The sequence below is a fragment of the Tachysurus vachellii genome, chromosome 13, assembly GCF_030014155.1.
Source record: "Tachysurus vachellii isolate PV-2020 chromosome 13, HZAU_Pvac_v1, whole genome shotgun sequence".
NCBI lineage: Eukaryota > Metazoa > Chordata > Actinopteri > Siluriformes > Bagridae > Tachysurus > Tachysurus vachellii.
Genome location: NC_083472.1, coordinates 6,418,789 through 6,435,000, shown reverse-complemented (window position 1 = coordinate 6,435,000; position 16,212 = coordinate 6,418,789). Strand labels below are relative to the sequence as shown.

At 41.7% G+C, this 16,212-nt stretch overlaps 2 protein-coding genes across 7 annotated transcripts in view; one reads left to right on the top strand and one right to left on the bottom strand.

Moving 5' to 3' along the window:
- Positions 1–2,313, top strand: part of tnnt2d (troponin T2d, cardiac) — a 5,463-nt gene extending 3,150 nt beyond the window's left edge. The window contains exons 7-9 of the mRNA XM_060884552.1: positions 390–480; positions 607–644; positions 2,124–2,313. Of these exons, the coding sequence (XP_060740535.1) occupies positions 390–480; positions 607–644; positions 2,124–2,160 (166 nt within the window). The 3' untranslated portion in view covers positions 2,161–2,313. The remainder of the gene's footprint in view (positions 1–389; positions 481–606; positions 645–2,123) is intronic.
- A 232-nt stretch (positions 2,314–2,545) lies between these two features.
- On the bottom strand, positions 2,546–16,175 carry dnm1l (dynamin 1-like). Of its 6 annotated transcripts, none has more exons than XM_060884800.1 (20): positions 15,925–16,175; positions 14,208–14,352; positions 13,620–13,655; positions 12,512–12,558; positions 12,057–12,128; positions 11,874–11,960; positions 11,616–11,778; positions 11,407–11,527; positions 11,158–11,289; positions 10,179–10,385; positions 7,700–7,820; positions 7,277–7,432; positions 7,045–7,134; positions 6,872–6,964; positions 6,367–6,420; positions 6,127–6,198; positions 4,585–4,740; positions 4,197–4,306; positions 3,537–3,696; positions 2,546–2,967 (listed from the first exon to the last, which is right to left on the bottom strand). In XM_060884800.1, exons 1-20 carry the CDS (start codon positions 16,024–16,026, stop codon positions 2,911–2,913), a joined length of 2,181 nt encoding a protein of 726 aa, XP_060740783.1. In that variant the 5' UTR covers positions 16,027–16,175; the 3' UTR covers positions 2,546–2,910. The 6 variants fall into 6 exon arrangements, with proteins under 6 accessions (XP_060740783.1, XP_060740784.1, XP_060740786.1 ...); XM_060884801.1 differs by having other exon boundaries at positions 14,220–14,352; XM_060884803.1 differs by lacking the exon at positions 13,620–13,655 and having other exon boundaries at positions 14,220–14,352.
- Positions 16,176–16,212: the final 37 nt, after the last annotated feature.

Below are 16,212 nucleotides of genomic sequence, written 5' to 3'. Positions count from 1 at the left end.
AGGCAGATAAAAAAAATAAAGGTTTATTCCCTGTATGTGGGGAAAAGAACCATTCAGCGATGTGCAGTTTAACCAATTTTCATTAAACCACTTTCTAAAACAAAAAAGTCTTTAATTTAGTTCACATCATCCGGATTCCCATAATGCACTGCAGTAGGTTTAACAACACACATTATGTTTTATAGTATTAGTTTTATAATGAGTAGTAAACAGTGCTAATGTTAAATATACAGGACTTTTGTTTTGCCCAAAGTTAAACCCATTTGTTAACAGGGATATTGAGAGGAATAAAAGTTTGTAACTATTGTTAACTTCTCAGGAATTAACTCTAAAGATCTTCCTCACCATGTTTTGTGTGTGTATGTGTGTGTGTGTGTGTGTGTGTGTAGGGATAAAGCCAATGAGCTGTGGCAGTGGTTGATGGAGCTGGAGGCTGAGAAGTACGACCTGGCTGAGAAACAGAAACGTCAGAAGTATGATGTAAGAGAAACCACAGTGACACAAAGCAACCTGCTGATAACTAAGACACAGCAGGTTAAATCACGCAGCACTGACAGGAGATTGGCTCATGCTTTTGTTTTGCTTTCTGGTTATTTTTTCTCGCAGATCACTCAACTCCTTGTTCGAGTTCAGGACCATCAGAGGTAAGAGTCAGGCAGGAGATTTTTAAATCCACTTTGTATAAGGAAACAGAACGATTAAAACATTTCTGGATGTGCTATTATTTTTATCATTACCACCCTGAAGTGTATCAACTCTAACATTTTGTTTATTTCTTAAAGTATGAAGCATTTCACTTTAGATTCATTTATAGTTACGTTTCTTGTTACACAAATTAGACGTCTGCATTTCTGATGTGATGTTACTTAAAACAAAATACCTTCTAGAGAACATCCCCACATTAACAATGACATGTTTATAATGTTTATGCGGATTAAAAGAGGTTGCCTGTGGTTTTCCTCACACCTCCAGGGTTAGGGGTTTGATCCTCAACTCCTCCCTGTGAGTCGAGTTTGCATGTTCTCCCCATGCTTCACAATTTCTCCCACAGTCCAAAGACCCGTTGTAGGCCGATTGCATCTCTAAATTGTCTATAGTGTGTGAATGTGTGTGCAAGTGTGTGTGATTGTGCCCTGTAATGGCTCGGTGTCCTCAGACTCTACAGACTGACAGACTCTATTCTCCCCGAGAGTTGTAGAGAAACAGAAGAGAAAATGGATGGAGTTGTTACTAGAAACAATAATGTATTAAAATGATTGAATGTGATTTGGATTACAGCCAGAACTACTCTTATGCCCCCTTTCCACCAGAAAGAACCGGGTGCTGGTTCAGAGCTAGAGTTGGTGCTGGTTTGAAGTTGGTTCCAACTTCCAACTTCTAAGAACCGGTTTGCCTTTCCATGGGTTAGACAGCCATCACAGAGCCAAGTCTTACGTCACTGTATACAACGTTATACAACAGCATTAGTGTAGCAGCGGCAAACACAAACACAACACAAACAATGGCGGATGTTGCTTTACTGTTAATGCTCATGGCTTTGCGAACCTACGTTGGCATTCAAACGCGGCGAATCCTTATTTAAAATGATTTAAAAATGCCACTAACTACATTCTCTTTTGTCTTGTTGGTCACAGTAACCCCGTCCCAGCCCCTGACACAAGCGGTTCTTGCGTCCAGACCAGCAATGTTTTGGTGCTGCTTAAGAACCACGTATCCTGGTTCAGAGCCGGTGCTTTGGGTGTCGAAAAAGAAAAAACTGATTTTAAATTAGGCTCTGGGTCTGAACCAGCACTCAAACTGCCTCGGTGGAAAAGGGGCTATTAGAACTACTGTGGTACAAAATTAATCAACAGCTTCTGACCAAACAGAATCAGAAATGAAAGTGTGTTCTCATGTAATCCAACTCATCTTATCAAATTCTTTATATCAGCACTTCGACCTGGGAAAAATCTAAAGCACGACATTGACCGGTTCTTATCTTACACGTTCCGGTCCTATGGAGTTATTTAGGCATCATTTAACAGGAACATGACTGTATATACTGTACACCACCTGTCATCTCTGTGCACTCCTACTTTCCCTTAATCAGCAACTCAGAGTCCTTTCTGTGTCTCTCTCTGCAGCGCAAAAGGACGAGGAAAGGGCAGCAGGAGGAGGTAGAAATGCTGACTGTTCGGATGCGGGAAAGTCTTGTGCACTGTACAGCCTTGTGGGATTTGTTAGCGTCATTAATAATTCTACAACTGAATGGAACACAAACCCTTTCTCTGTATGTTTGTGTTTGACATTACAAATAAAAGACATTCTGTTTGACCTTGGCCTCTTCAGAAAACTAGAATTTTGTGTGACAAAAAAATAAAAATTGAAATTGTTTGACTTTCTACAAACGTTAGGTGATGAAATCATAAGTAGAATGAAACAATGAAACGTGGTATGTTAATATGTACTATGAAGGCATTTAAATGAAAACGCTTTCATTTCAGATTTCTCACTTCTTTGTAAGATAAAAAAGTCACTGACACAAACAGAACACACAGCGTTCAGCTGCTAGTTTAACGTTACAAGCTTTTATTGAAGCTACATCTGGGACACACTGTGCTGGGTAAATCACACATGAAGATGAGGCATGTATGGTTGTTTTTATATATTTATATATCAGGTAAGATTATGAAAGACACCACTGGAGAGGACGGTGTGTGTGTGTGTGTGTGCATGAGATAAAATGGCATGTGCTGCCCTCAGTGTACTTCAATGAGAGTCCATAGTATGTGTGTGACATTATCAAACTGTTGATACTATGCACACACAAACTAACACCAGTGCATTTTACATTGTCCTGCCTGTAATGGCCAGAGGCTGGATGCAGGTAGTGGACAGAGTGGGATGAGGCTGTGGAACAGGTACGAATCATCACCACAGGTGCGTCTCCCGGATCTCAGCAATGACCTGACTGGCTTTCTGTAAAGCCTGTGAACACACACAGGGAAGAATTATTAGTCAAGGATTATTCCATTTTTATGATTAAGGAACTATGAATATGGAAAAGTCCTGGTTCTGATATCGCTTACAGCTAACTGGCTAGTTATGCCCTAAATCTGATGAAGAATCGTTTAAAGGTAGATGAATCAGTAGCCCCAATAATATCCAGAACAAACGTTTGTTTAATTTGTAGCTGCCCAGCAAGTTTAACACCCATAAAAAAAATTGTACTTACTGACACAACTGCATACATACATATAATGATGCTATAACTATATCTACAATTAACCTCGTTCTGAATCCCATCACTGCTGCACTATGAACAACAATGATGTCTGGAATCCTCCTTAGGAGACACCATCAACTTGAGGTTTTAAACATACTGAGAGAAAATAAAGCCTAGCCAGATTTGACATTTCACGTGTGATCTAAGGGCAGAGCTCCAAAGCTTACAGCCGAAGAGTTTGTCAGAAACTTTGAGAGACTTTGTTGCTATGTTAGGTCAGTAAGTGTGAAAGGTGCTGCAGGTATTATATAATAATAAAACACAAGCTTGCCTGCAGCATGTCTGCGGCCTCCTTGCGGCGCTGTGCCATGTCCTCCGACTCAGTGAGCAGATCATCCAGCAGGCCTGATTTATACAGCTGTCCAACCAGTTCACTTTGCAGACTGTCCTTCACGTGGTTCACCAAAAAGTGCATCACTGCCTTTGGCACACTGAAGAGAACACAGAGAATTTAGTATGAATTCTCCCTTTTTTTAATTGATCATTGATAATCTTCATAACCTTTCCTTCTTAATTTTTCCTTACAATAAAAAGTCCCACTGAAATCTAAACTTAAAAATGACTAACCAAAATGATACAAATAATAGTTTCTAATTCATTCCTTTACTAAACTGAGTATAAAAATGGGAGCGCTGAATATTTTGCCATATGTCATTGCAGCGTAAAACATAAGAGCCAATCATAAGATGAGCAGAGGTGGAAGTAGTCGTTAACAATTTGTGTATTTGAAGAATCTGGGTGTCTTAAGCAGAATAAGTGTGTAAATCTGTTGCATAATTCATTTGTTTTTATTTATTTTTGCATTTCAAAATTTTAAAAAACAAATGATATGAAAGCTGTGTAGTGAATACGCAGGTCATCTGTACTGACACAATGAGAAGAGTTTCACGTCTGTCGCCGAGTGCTGCTAAAACAACCAGAGACCAGTTACCTGTCCTGGATGTTCTTGCGTACGATGAGGAAGTAAGACTTAATGAGCCTCTCGATGACCTCGCAGTCCCTCTGCTCTCGAGATGAGAGTTTCCTGGCAACTGGTACAGGCTGGCAAAGGTACCGCAAAAGCAAATTATTACTACGGAGTGTTGGAAAGCAGTTAATAACACACACACACAGACACAGACACATTTGTATGTCTCTCCAATTAGATTAAAACTAAGCACATATCTTGGACACACTGAATAAATATCTCAGTAATTAATCCGGTGATGTTCCGGCTGCTGTCGCTGTAGAGTATCATGCAGTGTGTGTGTATGGTTTAAAGGCAGTATTTTGGGCTGTGGAGTGTTTGTGTGTGTGTGTACGCGTGCGTGTGGACAAACCACATCTAGTAAGTTGACTGCATGGCCTTTCAGAGGGCTGGCTGGTAGAGGACCCTGCTGCTTCGACTTCTCATCTGTCTGACTCTCTTCTCCTTTTTTCAACATGCCTCTCCAGGTCCCTGTTCCCGTTTCCTGCTCACCCTGAGATCCGGCACCCTACACAAACACAGTGGATTTTACTATAATACTCGCAAAGAGGATGTGCTGAAATATCAGCCACTGAATATTATTTGGCTTTAAAGTGGCTTATGTACTTATTACAATCAATTTTCATCTCAAGACCTAATGTTTCATTGTGGTTCCCTTTTACAGTGAACAGCGAGTCATGAGATCCAATCTGGCAACCCCAAATAAATGCACAATATTTTCAGATTTACAAGCACCACTGCCTGTATCCCACAGGCCTATGACATCCATACTGGCATGTATGTTTTTTTAAATGATTTTCAATCAAAGAGCTAAAAAAAGTGATTAATTCATTCATTCATTCAGTCATTCATTCATCTTCTACCGCTTATCCGAACTACCTCGGGTCACGGGGAGCCTGTGCCTATCTCAGGCGTCATCGGGCATCAAGGCAGGATACACCCTGGACGGAGTGCCAACCCATCACAGGGCACACACACACACTCATTCACTCACGCAATCACACACTAGGGACAATTTTCCAGAGATGCCAATCAACCTACCATGCATGTCTTTGGACCGGGGGAGGAAACCGGAGTACCCGGAGGAAACCCCCGAGGCACGGGGAGAACATGCAAACTCCACACACACAAGGCGGAGGCGGGAATCGAACCCCGACCCTGGAGGTGTGAGGCGAACGTGCTAACCACTAAGCCACCGTGCCCCCATGTGATTAATTCAATGATATGAAAAATAAAATTATTCTGGCACCAGTTTATTGACTCAAGGTGCAAAGTACTGATATACTGATATATATAAGAGCCTGAATATGTTAATGGTGGCTATCTGAAGGTCTCCACATGAACCTATTCCTAAAAGACAGGTCTCTTAAGAGCAAAACGCACAGATTTTCCTAGAACTCTTGAGAATTAGACAAGCGCTGTGGACATTCAGTAATCGATACATCCATGACATACAGCAACAGAGACGATTATGAAGGTGCCAACACACTTACGTGACACCAGCAGCTCGTGGAAACAACCGAAATTAAGCTGACTATAAGCACTTACAGGTCTGACCGATGTGACCTTTCACAGTGTACGCCCTTATAAACAACACACACACTAAACATACAACAAGCTTAGAAAACACAATTCTGTATCTTAGTGTGTGTCACTGCTCACTGAAATTTGTATGCAACACAGAAACTCGGAGAACTCGCTTAAAGAAACAGCATGCAAAAGTACACAGAACGCACTCCGACATTCCCTTACGAGGACAAGAAGAGGAATCATTTCCAGGAAAAAAAAGCTTAGGAGTCAGAGGTCACGTGCATCAGACATTTTCACACAAACAGTGCAGTTTTGCGTGTATCAAAGCCATGCCATGCGGACACAACCGCCGTGTGCCACACACCTTAGCAACATCAAGCTCAGATGATGCCTGATCGCTGGGGGGCAGAGACTGGCCACCGGGACCCTTCAGAGTCTAGAGAGAGAAAGCACGATGAGGACCGAGCGACTACCAATCAGAATCAGGCCTTTACAGCAGAGAAATAGCCACGTTGCTTCTTTCGGTGCACAAAGTATAAGAACATAAGGAAAACAAATCTGTGGGTTAGTTATAAAAGAAAAGATCCAGATTTCATCACACTACCTTGTCTCGTGGTACAGCCGAGGGGAGGTCTCTCATTCTGTTACGCCTCTGTTCCTGTACACATTACAGCAGAATGAACGTTTTGCTAACATGGTTTATAAGACTGCTATTTAATCTTAGGCTAATGCTAGATAGTCTCGATTTTCTAGATTAGATTAGAAAGACTGGATGGGAAAAGTGTTTTTTAGCTCGGGGCTGTGGTTGTACTGTCAACAAATAACACAAGCACAGTATACAGAAAGTTCTAGCATTTGATTCGAAAAGGCATAAAATGAAGGGAGTTTTGTGTTCTGGAGAAATGCAGACAATATTATTCATTCATTTATACCAAATTACCATCATGGAGGTCATCTGTAAGCAATGACACTAATCCAGTTCGAATACGGCTTTAGATGTGACATATTGTCACAATATTCTCAGAAAAATAGATGTGGGGGTTTTTTTTGTGCCACAATATGGTGAAATTACTGTAGCAAACTGCAGAAGCAGAAAAATATTACCCAACCTCTATGTTGTTGTTCATGAGTCCACAGGCATCGGCAAAGTCTGGATGTTTGGTGTTGATGTACGCCAGCTCGATAGCTACCAAGTTGTGAACCTGTAACACAATCACATCCTGAGTGACACAACCAGCATGTGTAGAGTGACAGTGAATGAATGAGCAAAAGTGAGCCGCACCATCTCGTTCGTGACGGGAAGTCTCTTCCTCAGGAGAGACGTGACTACTTCTACTATGGCATCATGGAGCTTCGGGAAGCGCAGCAACTCCTGAAAACAACAGAAAAACCCGAAATCATCAAGGTTTTTTTTTGTTTTTTTTCCAAAACCACCGGACATCTGCCAAATGCTGGATGTGTTCTTATTCATTCTGATCCAACTCTCTTTCGTGAAACGTGAAAGACGTAGAAACCTGTGTGCTGTAGTTACTGCAGTGCTGAATGATTCTCTGCATCTCTTCATGTACGAGCTCCACACACCGCAGACTGGGATCCTCTAAACGCTTCACCTGTCTCTTCACCAGCAGCTCAAACGACACCTCGGGCACAAACAGAGCAGGACGTGGACCCTGCACGCACACAAGACTTACATCACCCTGCTGTCCTCGTAATATCTTCCAAAACTAAAATTCACAGCAGGCTTTGCAAAAAGAATCTGATTCAACAGTAGGGCAGCTTCGATACAGGTTCTGTCTTTTACTGTAGCACGAATTACAATGGAAACTACATTACTGCCTTTTAGGAGGAAGAGGTTTCTCTGCAATACAACAAAGGCAATCTTAATACGTTCATCATGACAAAATCCATTTTCAAATGTGTTTTTAACAGAATGTCACCGTGGCATTTCTGATGGCTGTGAGCACGTCTATGGTCGTAAGTCCACCGAGAGGATCGACTGACTCCAGCGTCCTACCGAACGTTTCATGGAATATATAACAAATCCTGGCACCACCACACCTGAAACACAAACAAAGCATGAACACGTGATTGACAGCACTGTTTATCTGCCTGATACCACACACCTGGGGTCTCATTTATAAAACTGTGCGTAGGATCCCTACTAAAAGTTTACGTACGCCCAAAAGCCAAAAAAAAGCGTACGGCAAAAAAAATTCCGATTTATAAAACCGTTCGTACGCACTCCTCTAAGCAATGTTCCCTTTATAAATCACAGATCACCCACAGATGTGCGTACGTGAAATCCCGCCCTGTACACGCCCATTTTTAACCATAAATAGTCAATGCAAATCACTGCGCGGGCACGAGAGTGGACCTCGTTATAATGAGTTTCCTCTGCGCTCTGCAGGTTTAAAAATGGGTTGAGGAGTCAGCGTCTCGGGGGGTAGCCACTGTCACCTGCAGGTTATAATTATATTAAAACCAAAATAGTTACAGTTTCTACTTTTTAATATTGTTAAACTCACCAAGAAGCCAGCCATCACGTACTGCGCCTGCATTTAGTCTGTTCCCTACACTGTTATGTTTCAAGATAAAGGAATCGTGTTGAACCAGGCCAGCGTGGCACAATGTTTGTGAGGGTCATGTTGGAGTCACATATGATTTGCACATTAATAGAATGCACATGCTTTCTATTAACATAAGCAAATTAATTTTCAGATGTGAACTTATAGCAACATGAGCGCAGCCGATTACATTTGAGAAACCAGACATTGCTGCAAATTGCATTTTAATTTCGGCCCGTTCTCGCACAGTGTAGGGGAACCTGATGTATCGACTACCCATATTAAGTATACCATTCAAAACGACAGATATTATGGCACTCAGGGACGGCTGTGATATACCAGACCTATAGGGTGAGATGATAGATTTCAATAGAATTATTTCATATACAAAAAGGTCTTAGAGACAAAGTTGAGGATTACTTATAGTTTTTTTTATATAAATAATTTACCTGTCGCCCGATGACGCCTGAGATAGGCACAGGCTCCCCGTGACCCGAGGTAGTTCGGATAAGCGGTAGAAGATGAATGAATGAATTTACCTGTCTGCCAATTCCCACTGGAAACAGCCGGTTGCCAAGAACCCCAGAGTGGTGATGACTTGTATTTGGACTGGGATGGCATGGTTCCGGCGTGTTGCCCTCTCGAATACTGGACCCAATTCAGCACAGCTCTAGGGAATCTAAATCGGCTTATTAGCCAGTCATCATAATGGGCCAGGATATCATCATGGTCCCTGAAAACTCTCCTTATTCTGCCATTGGCGTAATCCTCCAACAATGCCAGCAGTGCCATCATGAAGCATTACATACCCGGGTCACCGGAGCATTGATATGTTTCTAGCAATTAGACTGATCGTTAACACCTTGACAAAATCACAGAATTAATTTGTGGACGAAAATTTAAGACGAAAATGTTATAGTGAACACACTTCTTCATGACGGTTTTGTAATGAACACCGTAATAGTTAGGACCGATGATGAGTAGCGATTGTGCTTCATGACTGTATTTGCAGACTTTGACATTTTATGATATATGTACATTAAGGAAAATATTTCGTTTTTACATAAAAGGGTATTTCATGCTATTCTGTATCACATGTAGTCGCGCCTTCTCCTCCTGCGCTCCCGTTGTGGACAATGAGACTGTAAGGCAGCGCTGATTATTCATTCATTCATTCATCTTCTACCGCTTATCCGAACTACTCGGGTCACGGGGAGCCTGTGCCTATCCTCAGGCGTCATTGGGCATCAAGGCAGGATACACCCTGGACGGAGTAGCGCTGATTATTATTATTATTTTATTTTTAATACATTTTGAATTACGTTTGTATTTTACTAGATGTATATAACCTAAAACAATCGGCACAAATAACACTGTTGGATTTAATCTTCATGATAATGTGGATATAACGTATGAAATGGGGTGAAAATTAAATGTCATTAATTCTTATAATCGTTCTTCTCACATGTATTTTCTACAATCTAACTTCAGTTCACGACCTCACCATCTGTGTCGCCAATTCCCTTTGTCTCCAGAATGTGCGTACGCACGTCTCAAAGTTTGCTTAAAGGTGCGCACATTTTCCCGTCAAGTTGTTTTTTTATAGATCACAACCTTTGCGCGAAAACTGGCGTACGTACTTTTCCGGCCCCGTTTTGTGCGTACGCACGCTTTATAAATGAGACCCCAGGACAGGACTGTAGTAAAGTGTCATACAATGTCATTGTATGTATGTACAGCCTCGGAATTATATACGCGAAGAAATTTAAAATAAGGAAATCCGGTGGAATATGTTCAGCAGAGTATGGCTTTACATTCTAAACAGCAAAGAGAGAACTTTGTTTATACACACAGTTCAGTTGTCTCGATGTATTTGGCCGTTCCCTCGATTGTGTTGCAGTATTCTGCGGCGAACTTGGTGATGAGCTGCAGCAGGGTGGCGCTCTTGTCCTCCACGGGCTCTCCATAGCCGCTGAGCAGAGACTGATACTGAGCAGCGAGGACGTTTATACGTGTCTTCAGCTCTGGCAGACAATCCCGAATGTGGTGCATCAACAACCTGAGACAGAGATGATGTTAACACAGTGATGATTAAAAAAAACCCAACCCAACACACTAAGAAGTGGTATGTAGACAAGCTGACCTGCTGGAATGAACTTGTAATGTGACAATGACGTTACGTTACTGAGTGCAGCGCTGGGAGACATCTCTTCTATGCCTTATGCAAACAGCATTATAGTTCACTGTTAGTGAGCACCAGACCACATGTTCAAGAGAACTCACGCTGATAAGAAGCTGCTTCCACGTAGGAAAAGTGAACTAGTCACTACAACAAATGGCCCAATCACCATAGTAACAAAGAAACGTCCTTACATTAGGCACCGCCTTTATACCTCGGTGCACTTACCCGAGCCAAAAAGTATACTGAAGGTCCATCTATATATATATATATACGGGTCATAATTCCTGCTGAAGTTGTATGTAATGTGTAGAAAGGTATGATGCCTGGGGTTTAGTCTGACTCAGCTGAATCTTTTCATGTGTCCTGCATTATTTGCAATATGTGGGTGAAGTCTGTACATACATTTATTTCAATTATATTCATTCATTCATTCATTCATTCATCTTCTACCGCTTATCCGAACTACCTCGGGTCACAGGGAACCTGTCATGTCAACCTACCATGCATGTCTTTGGACTGGGGGAGGAAACCGGAGTACCCGGAGGAAACCCCAATTATATTATTATTATTATAATTATTATTATTGGTCTAAAACACAAACTGCAACTTTACATGCAATTGTAATTGTAAAGTCTTTAACAAATCGTACCTATTCAATGTTCTGGCCAGGTATTTGGTTCCGTTCCTGTTAGCTAAGGAAGGATACTTCTTCTGAAGGAAGGCGTACTCGTCACGGATCGCATCAGCCACTGATTTCTTGTTGTTGATATCGAGCTGACTCCTGGTTTGATCAAACAGAAATAAGCACACAGGGAATTTACAAAATAAACAGTGTAGTAAGTAGAACTAACAAATCAGGTACTAGAAATAACAGAAGGATTTTTTATTCTTTGGTCACCTATTGACGACTCCTATGAGTCCCAGTTTAACAGGAATGACTCGGCCCATGAGCACGTCCATGGCGTCTGTGCCAGCGTCCATCAGATCCAGTTTTGTCACTACAGCCAGTGTCCTTCGACCTAACGATTACAAAACACGGTGCATGATAGAAAACATCTCCAAATTCAATACTGTTTCTTTACAGTTTAGGTTGACTAACAGACTGACCATCGGGGTCGACCTCACGAGCCACTTTGAGGGCCTCAGACGTAGCCATGTCTGTGTTGGCGGCTGTAACGGCTAATATGATGCAGTTCGGGTTGCTAATATACTGCAGGATCAGCTCACGGATTTGGACCTCAATGTCTTTGGGCTGGTCACCAACAGGAACCTGCTCATTAACACACAGCAAGCTAAGCGTCATGCTAAAAGTCAATGATCACAATGCTGTGACCATGCTGACGTTGTGTGGAAAGACATAATGACCTTCGTGATACCAGGCAGATCCACCAGCGTGAGGTTCACCACATGAGGAGAGAAGATCTTGAGATGGATCGGCTCACTGCTGATGCCCTGGAGAAAATATAAAGATCAGCACAATGAGGATCATAAAATGTTAACGCTGTCTAGATATAACTATGTATTAGTTTCCGACAGGATGATATGTACCTTGTTGGTGCCAGAAATTCGTTCTGTTTCTGCTTCAATTTCTTGCCTGATTTCATCAAAATCTATGTAGATCTAAAACGAAAAAACAAAACAAAACAAAAAAACAGAGAAACTGAACAGGACAAATGTCAGCTCCACATGTTCTCAGACCTCTTTAATGCAAACTAGTAAACTGACATTTAATCCCTTTAGACAATGTTATGTAAGATGCATCCTGCACTAAAACTGTACAACACAAAAGTGCTTTGTAATCCCCCCACACACACACCACACCACACACCCAACCCAACCAACCAACCAACCCACACACACAGACACCCAGACCCCCCACCACCACGACCCCACACACACAAACACACACCCGCCCACCCAAACACCCCCATCATTTGAGACACAGCGCTAGACAATGGCATTGTTTTTGTTCCTGAATAAACACTTACAAAGCAGAAACATACCTTATGTTTGGTGTGTAGGAATTTACCCCATTCTTCACTCTCCACACCTGGAAACGCAAAGAGGAATAGTTAAAACATTAGCTCCTAATAAAACATTAGCTTCTAATCCCAGTCCAGAGCCTGAATATTTCAAGAAACTCATAAAATCTAAATTATTCAGCAATTCTTAAACTGGATCAAGTGCGTTAAAAGCATAAAGCATGAAAAAAAAAAAAACAGCCCACGTGGACTCGGATTTCAGGAAAGCTGTACAATCGATTTGTTTATTCAGAAGTGAGCTATGAGAAAAAAACACTCAAAGCATCATAAAAAGAAGGCTCAATTCAGAAAATGACATCTGCATGTACAGTACAGTTCACCATCTGAACCCCGAGCACTCCGGTCTATCAGAAGCTTCCCAATTTCACTTTAAAGGAGCAGTTTGTCTTTTTAGAGCCACTTAATAAAAACACAATTTTCTCTCCATTCCAAGTGATCAGACACATGCTGACGTTACAAAAACCTTCGAGTCAATTCGTATAGCCTTTAGGGGAACTGAGCAGGTGCTTCAGAAAGCGGTGGAGCTAAATTCAGGGCCAGAAAAACAAAAGCCTGCAACAAAGCAAAACTGCACTGTGTTCCAAACTGCTCCTTTCATGCAACGATGCGCATTAGTGTTCTGCTGAAGCACATTATGTTCACACCAGCAAGTGACAAACTGACAGGCAGTCAAAGAAGTGATGCACATTCATCCATCTTTTCTACTGTAAAGGGCTACAAAGAAAGCAGTACAGTGCACACCCATGGGTGTAGCAGTTAAAACACCCAACAAGAAACAAGCTACAAAAAATATGAGCCACTTATCGCTTGCTTGTGTGAAGCCACTGGAAAAGGATGGCTCTGTTAGTTTAAAAAAAAAACAAAAAAAAAAAACGTAGCTGTTCAATTTACTTGTAGTTCAGGGCTATTCTCAAATCTGTTAGTTTGTCTGGATTATATTGAGCCACTAATTTAATACTTTAACTATTTCACATTAAAAGTAAAAAAGCAAAACAAAGGTAAAAACCAAATGAACAATATGGATGCTGCTCAACACAAACAGCAACGCAAGCAACAAGGAAAAGGAGACCTTTATAAAGGCGTCCATTTTTCCAGGAATTGGGGTCTGTGGTTAAAGAGAGACGACAAAAAGAACAGGGTTAGGCCAAGACAAATGTTATCTCCATATAGCAATGCAGTCTCTAGAGGCTGTAGCACATGAGCCAGTGACCTGAATGCTCACATCCACTGCACTCAGAATATCCTGTTTAATTCATCTGGGATAAATCAGTGAGATTAGCACTAGCACAAATAGCTTTATTTCCCAAATCAAAACCTGACCTACATATTTTTGGGAAGCTTTTATGTTACAGAAGTGGCTCTGCTCGTTCATGACTACAAAAAGACAAGGAGTGATACAGGAATTGTTCATTAAGCTGTGTGTGTGTGTGTGTGTGTGTGTGTGTGTGTGTGTGTGTGTGTGTGTGTGTGCGCAGCTGAAGAGAATCACACCGCATGCCAGTTGTATTGTTGTGACCGGGTGAGTATTAGAAGTGTTGGCCTAACCATAACTGTGCTCAGTCTTGTTTGCACACACATTCACACATGAACACACACAAGACAATAATTAGGGATGACTGCGTATGTGTGTGTTTGGGGGTGGATGAAGTGCGGGTACCGTTCTCCTCACTCGTCTTTCTCCGGTCCTCTGGGTCCACGTGAACCAGCTGCAGGATGAGCGGCCTGCGTGTCACAATGCCTGTACCTCGAGGCAACAGGTCTCTGCCAACCAGACTTTCCAACACTGAGCTTTTTCCACTGCTCTGTTACAGAGAAAGGTCACTGCCATGTTAGCAACACTCATTTTTCCAGTAGCTATGTAAAGCACTATTTACTCAGAATAAATTGAACCCTGGAGTGTTTTCTTTCATCGGCGTGGTTCGTTTCAGGGGCCACGAAGACACCAATCACTCTCATGTGAAGACTAAAATAATCAGACAGAGAGCCAAATCATTTCATACATAACCCAGAATGGTGAACCGACTGCCAAATAATAGTCATGCCAGTGAGAGTTAACTCTTTCTTTATCTCTACTGAAAGAAAGTGATGCAGCTGCACTTTAGTCCCTTAGTCTGTCTGGCACTTTAGATTAAATAACATCAGCTTCTAAAGCTTCAACTTTTAGGATCAAGTCAAGTCAAGTCAAGTCAAGTCAAGTCAAGCTGTTTTCTTGTCATTTCAACCATATATAGCTGTTGCAGTACACAGAGAAACGAGACAACATTTCTCCAGAACAAGGGGTGCTACATGAAACAAAGACAGAGTTGAGGACTTAGTAAGGATAACATCGCTATTACAACTTCACAGACTGCTACCGAGCCGAGCTTCTGCCATAAGTCAGCCTGCGTTTATTACAATAGGTTCTCGTCCCAGTGTGATAGTTAAGCTGTTTCAACTGGCCATGAGAAAATTAAGAAAAAAAAGTTTTTTTGCAGAGATGTTCAGTGATTTATTGTTCTTTATGAGCCCCACCATATCAAAGTGAGAACTTGGACAAGTCAGATAGCTCAGAAAGAAGGAATTTCTTCGTAATTATTAAGCAATTATATACCAGTTACTACAGATATGTCAGAAACTTCTCACTTCCTTCTTGGTAATGAGCTTAGACCCGATTCTGATTAGCTCAACAGCATCATATATCTGCACTGCAGTCTGTCTGCAACTACATCCATATGTTATTCCTTACAATATTCCTCTCCTTCTAAACGCCTTTAAATCTGGGTAGAAACGTCCCCTAGTGACATCAGTGCTGCACAACAACCCCTAATTTCTTACAGAAACAACAACAAAACCGCATCATCCAACAAATTACCACCATGCATTCTCAGATCAGAAATACTTTAAGAGAAACATGTTAAACGTGTTTCAGGGTGGAGTTGCCCTTCAAGTCAAAAAGATAAATCTGTCTTGTTTTTGTGGCTCATAAGAAATAGTGTCCCAGCTGGGGCCCATCTTCAATCCCACCTGCTACCTACAAAATATCTAAGTGATGTTCCCTAGATAGTACTGATAGCACACACACACACACACACACACACACACACACACACACACTCCAGCTAAACTAACCCTAATAAGGCTAAGTAAAGGTTTGATAGTCATTTTAGACCGCTAGGTTATCTACAGTTAGCTAGCTTGTTATCATACTTACTGAATAACTAGCTATATAAAACAACGGAGTATAACACTCAATGGCATTATTATAGAAGAGTCGTAATAAATAAACCAAAATGCTATTTCCATATATTTTTTTCCTTTTTAAAGCGTTGCCCCGACATTCATTAGTGTTAGCTAGCTAATGCTAATGCTAACGCTAGCTGTACTGAAAGCGTTACCTGAGTCCCGACCACAGCGATCTGAGGCAGCTGAATGATATCCGCGCCTACAGTGTTAAACACGTCCTGGAGCTTGTTTATGACAGGAATTAGAGCTTCCATTGCTATTGGCAATCGTTGCCTGTCAAAATGAATAAACCGGCGAGAGAACCGCGCTGCTAAACACGGCACAAAGTCATCCAAACGTCCCTCACACAGCCACCATTAGCAAGCAGCTCTGACAGCTGCGTGCGCACGAAGATTCTCGCACGGAATTGTGGGACTTGGAGTTTTCTAAGCAGATTGAGC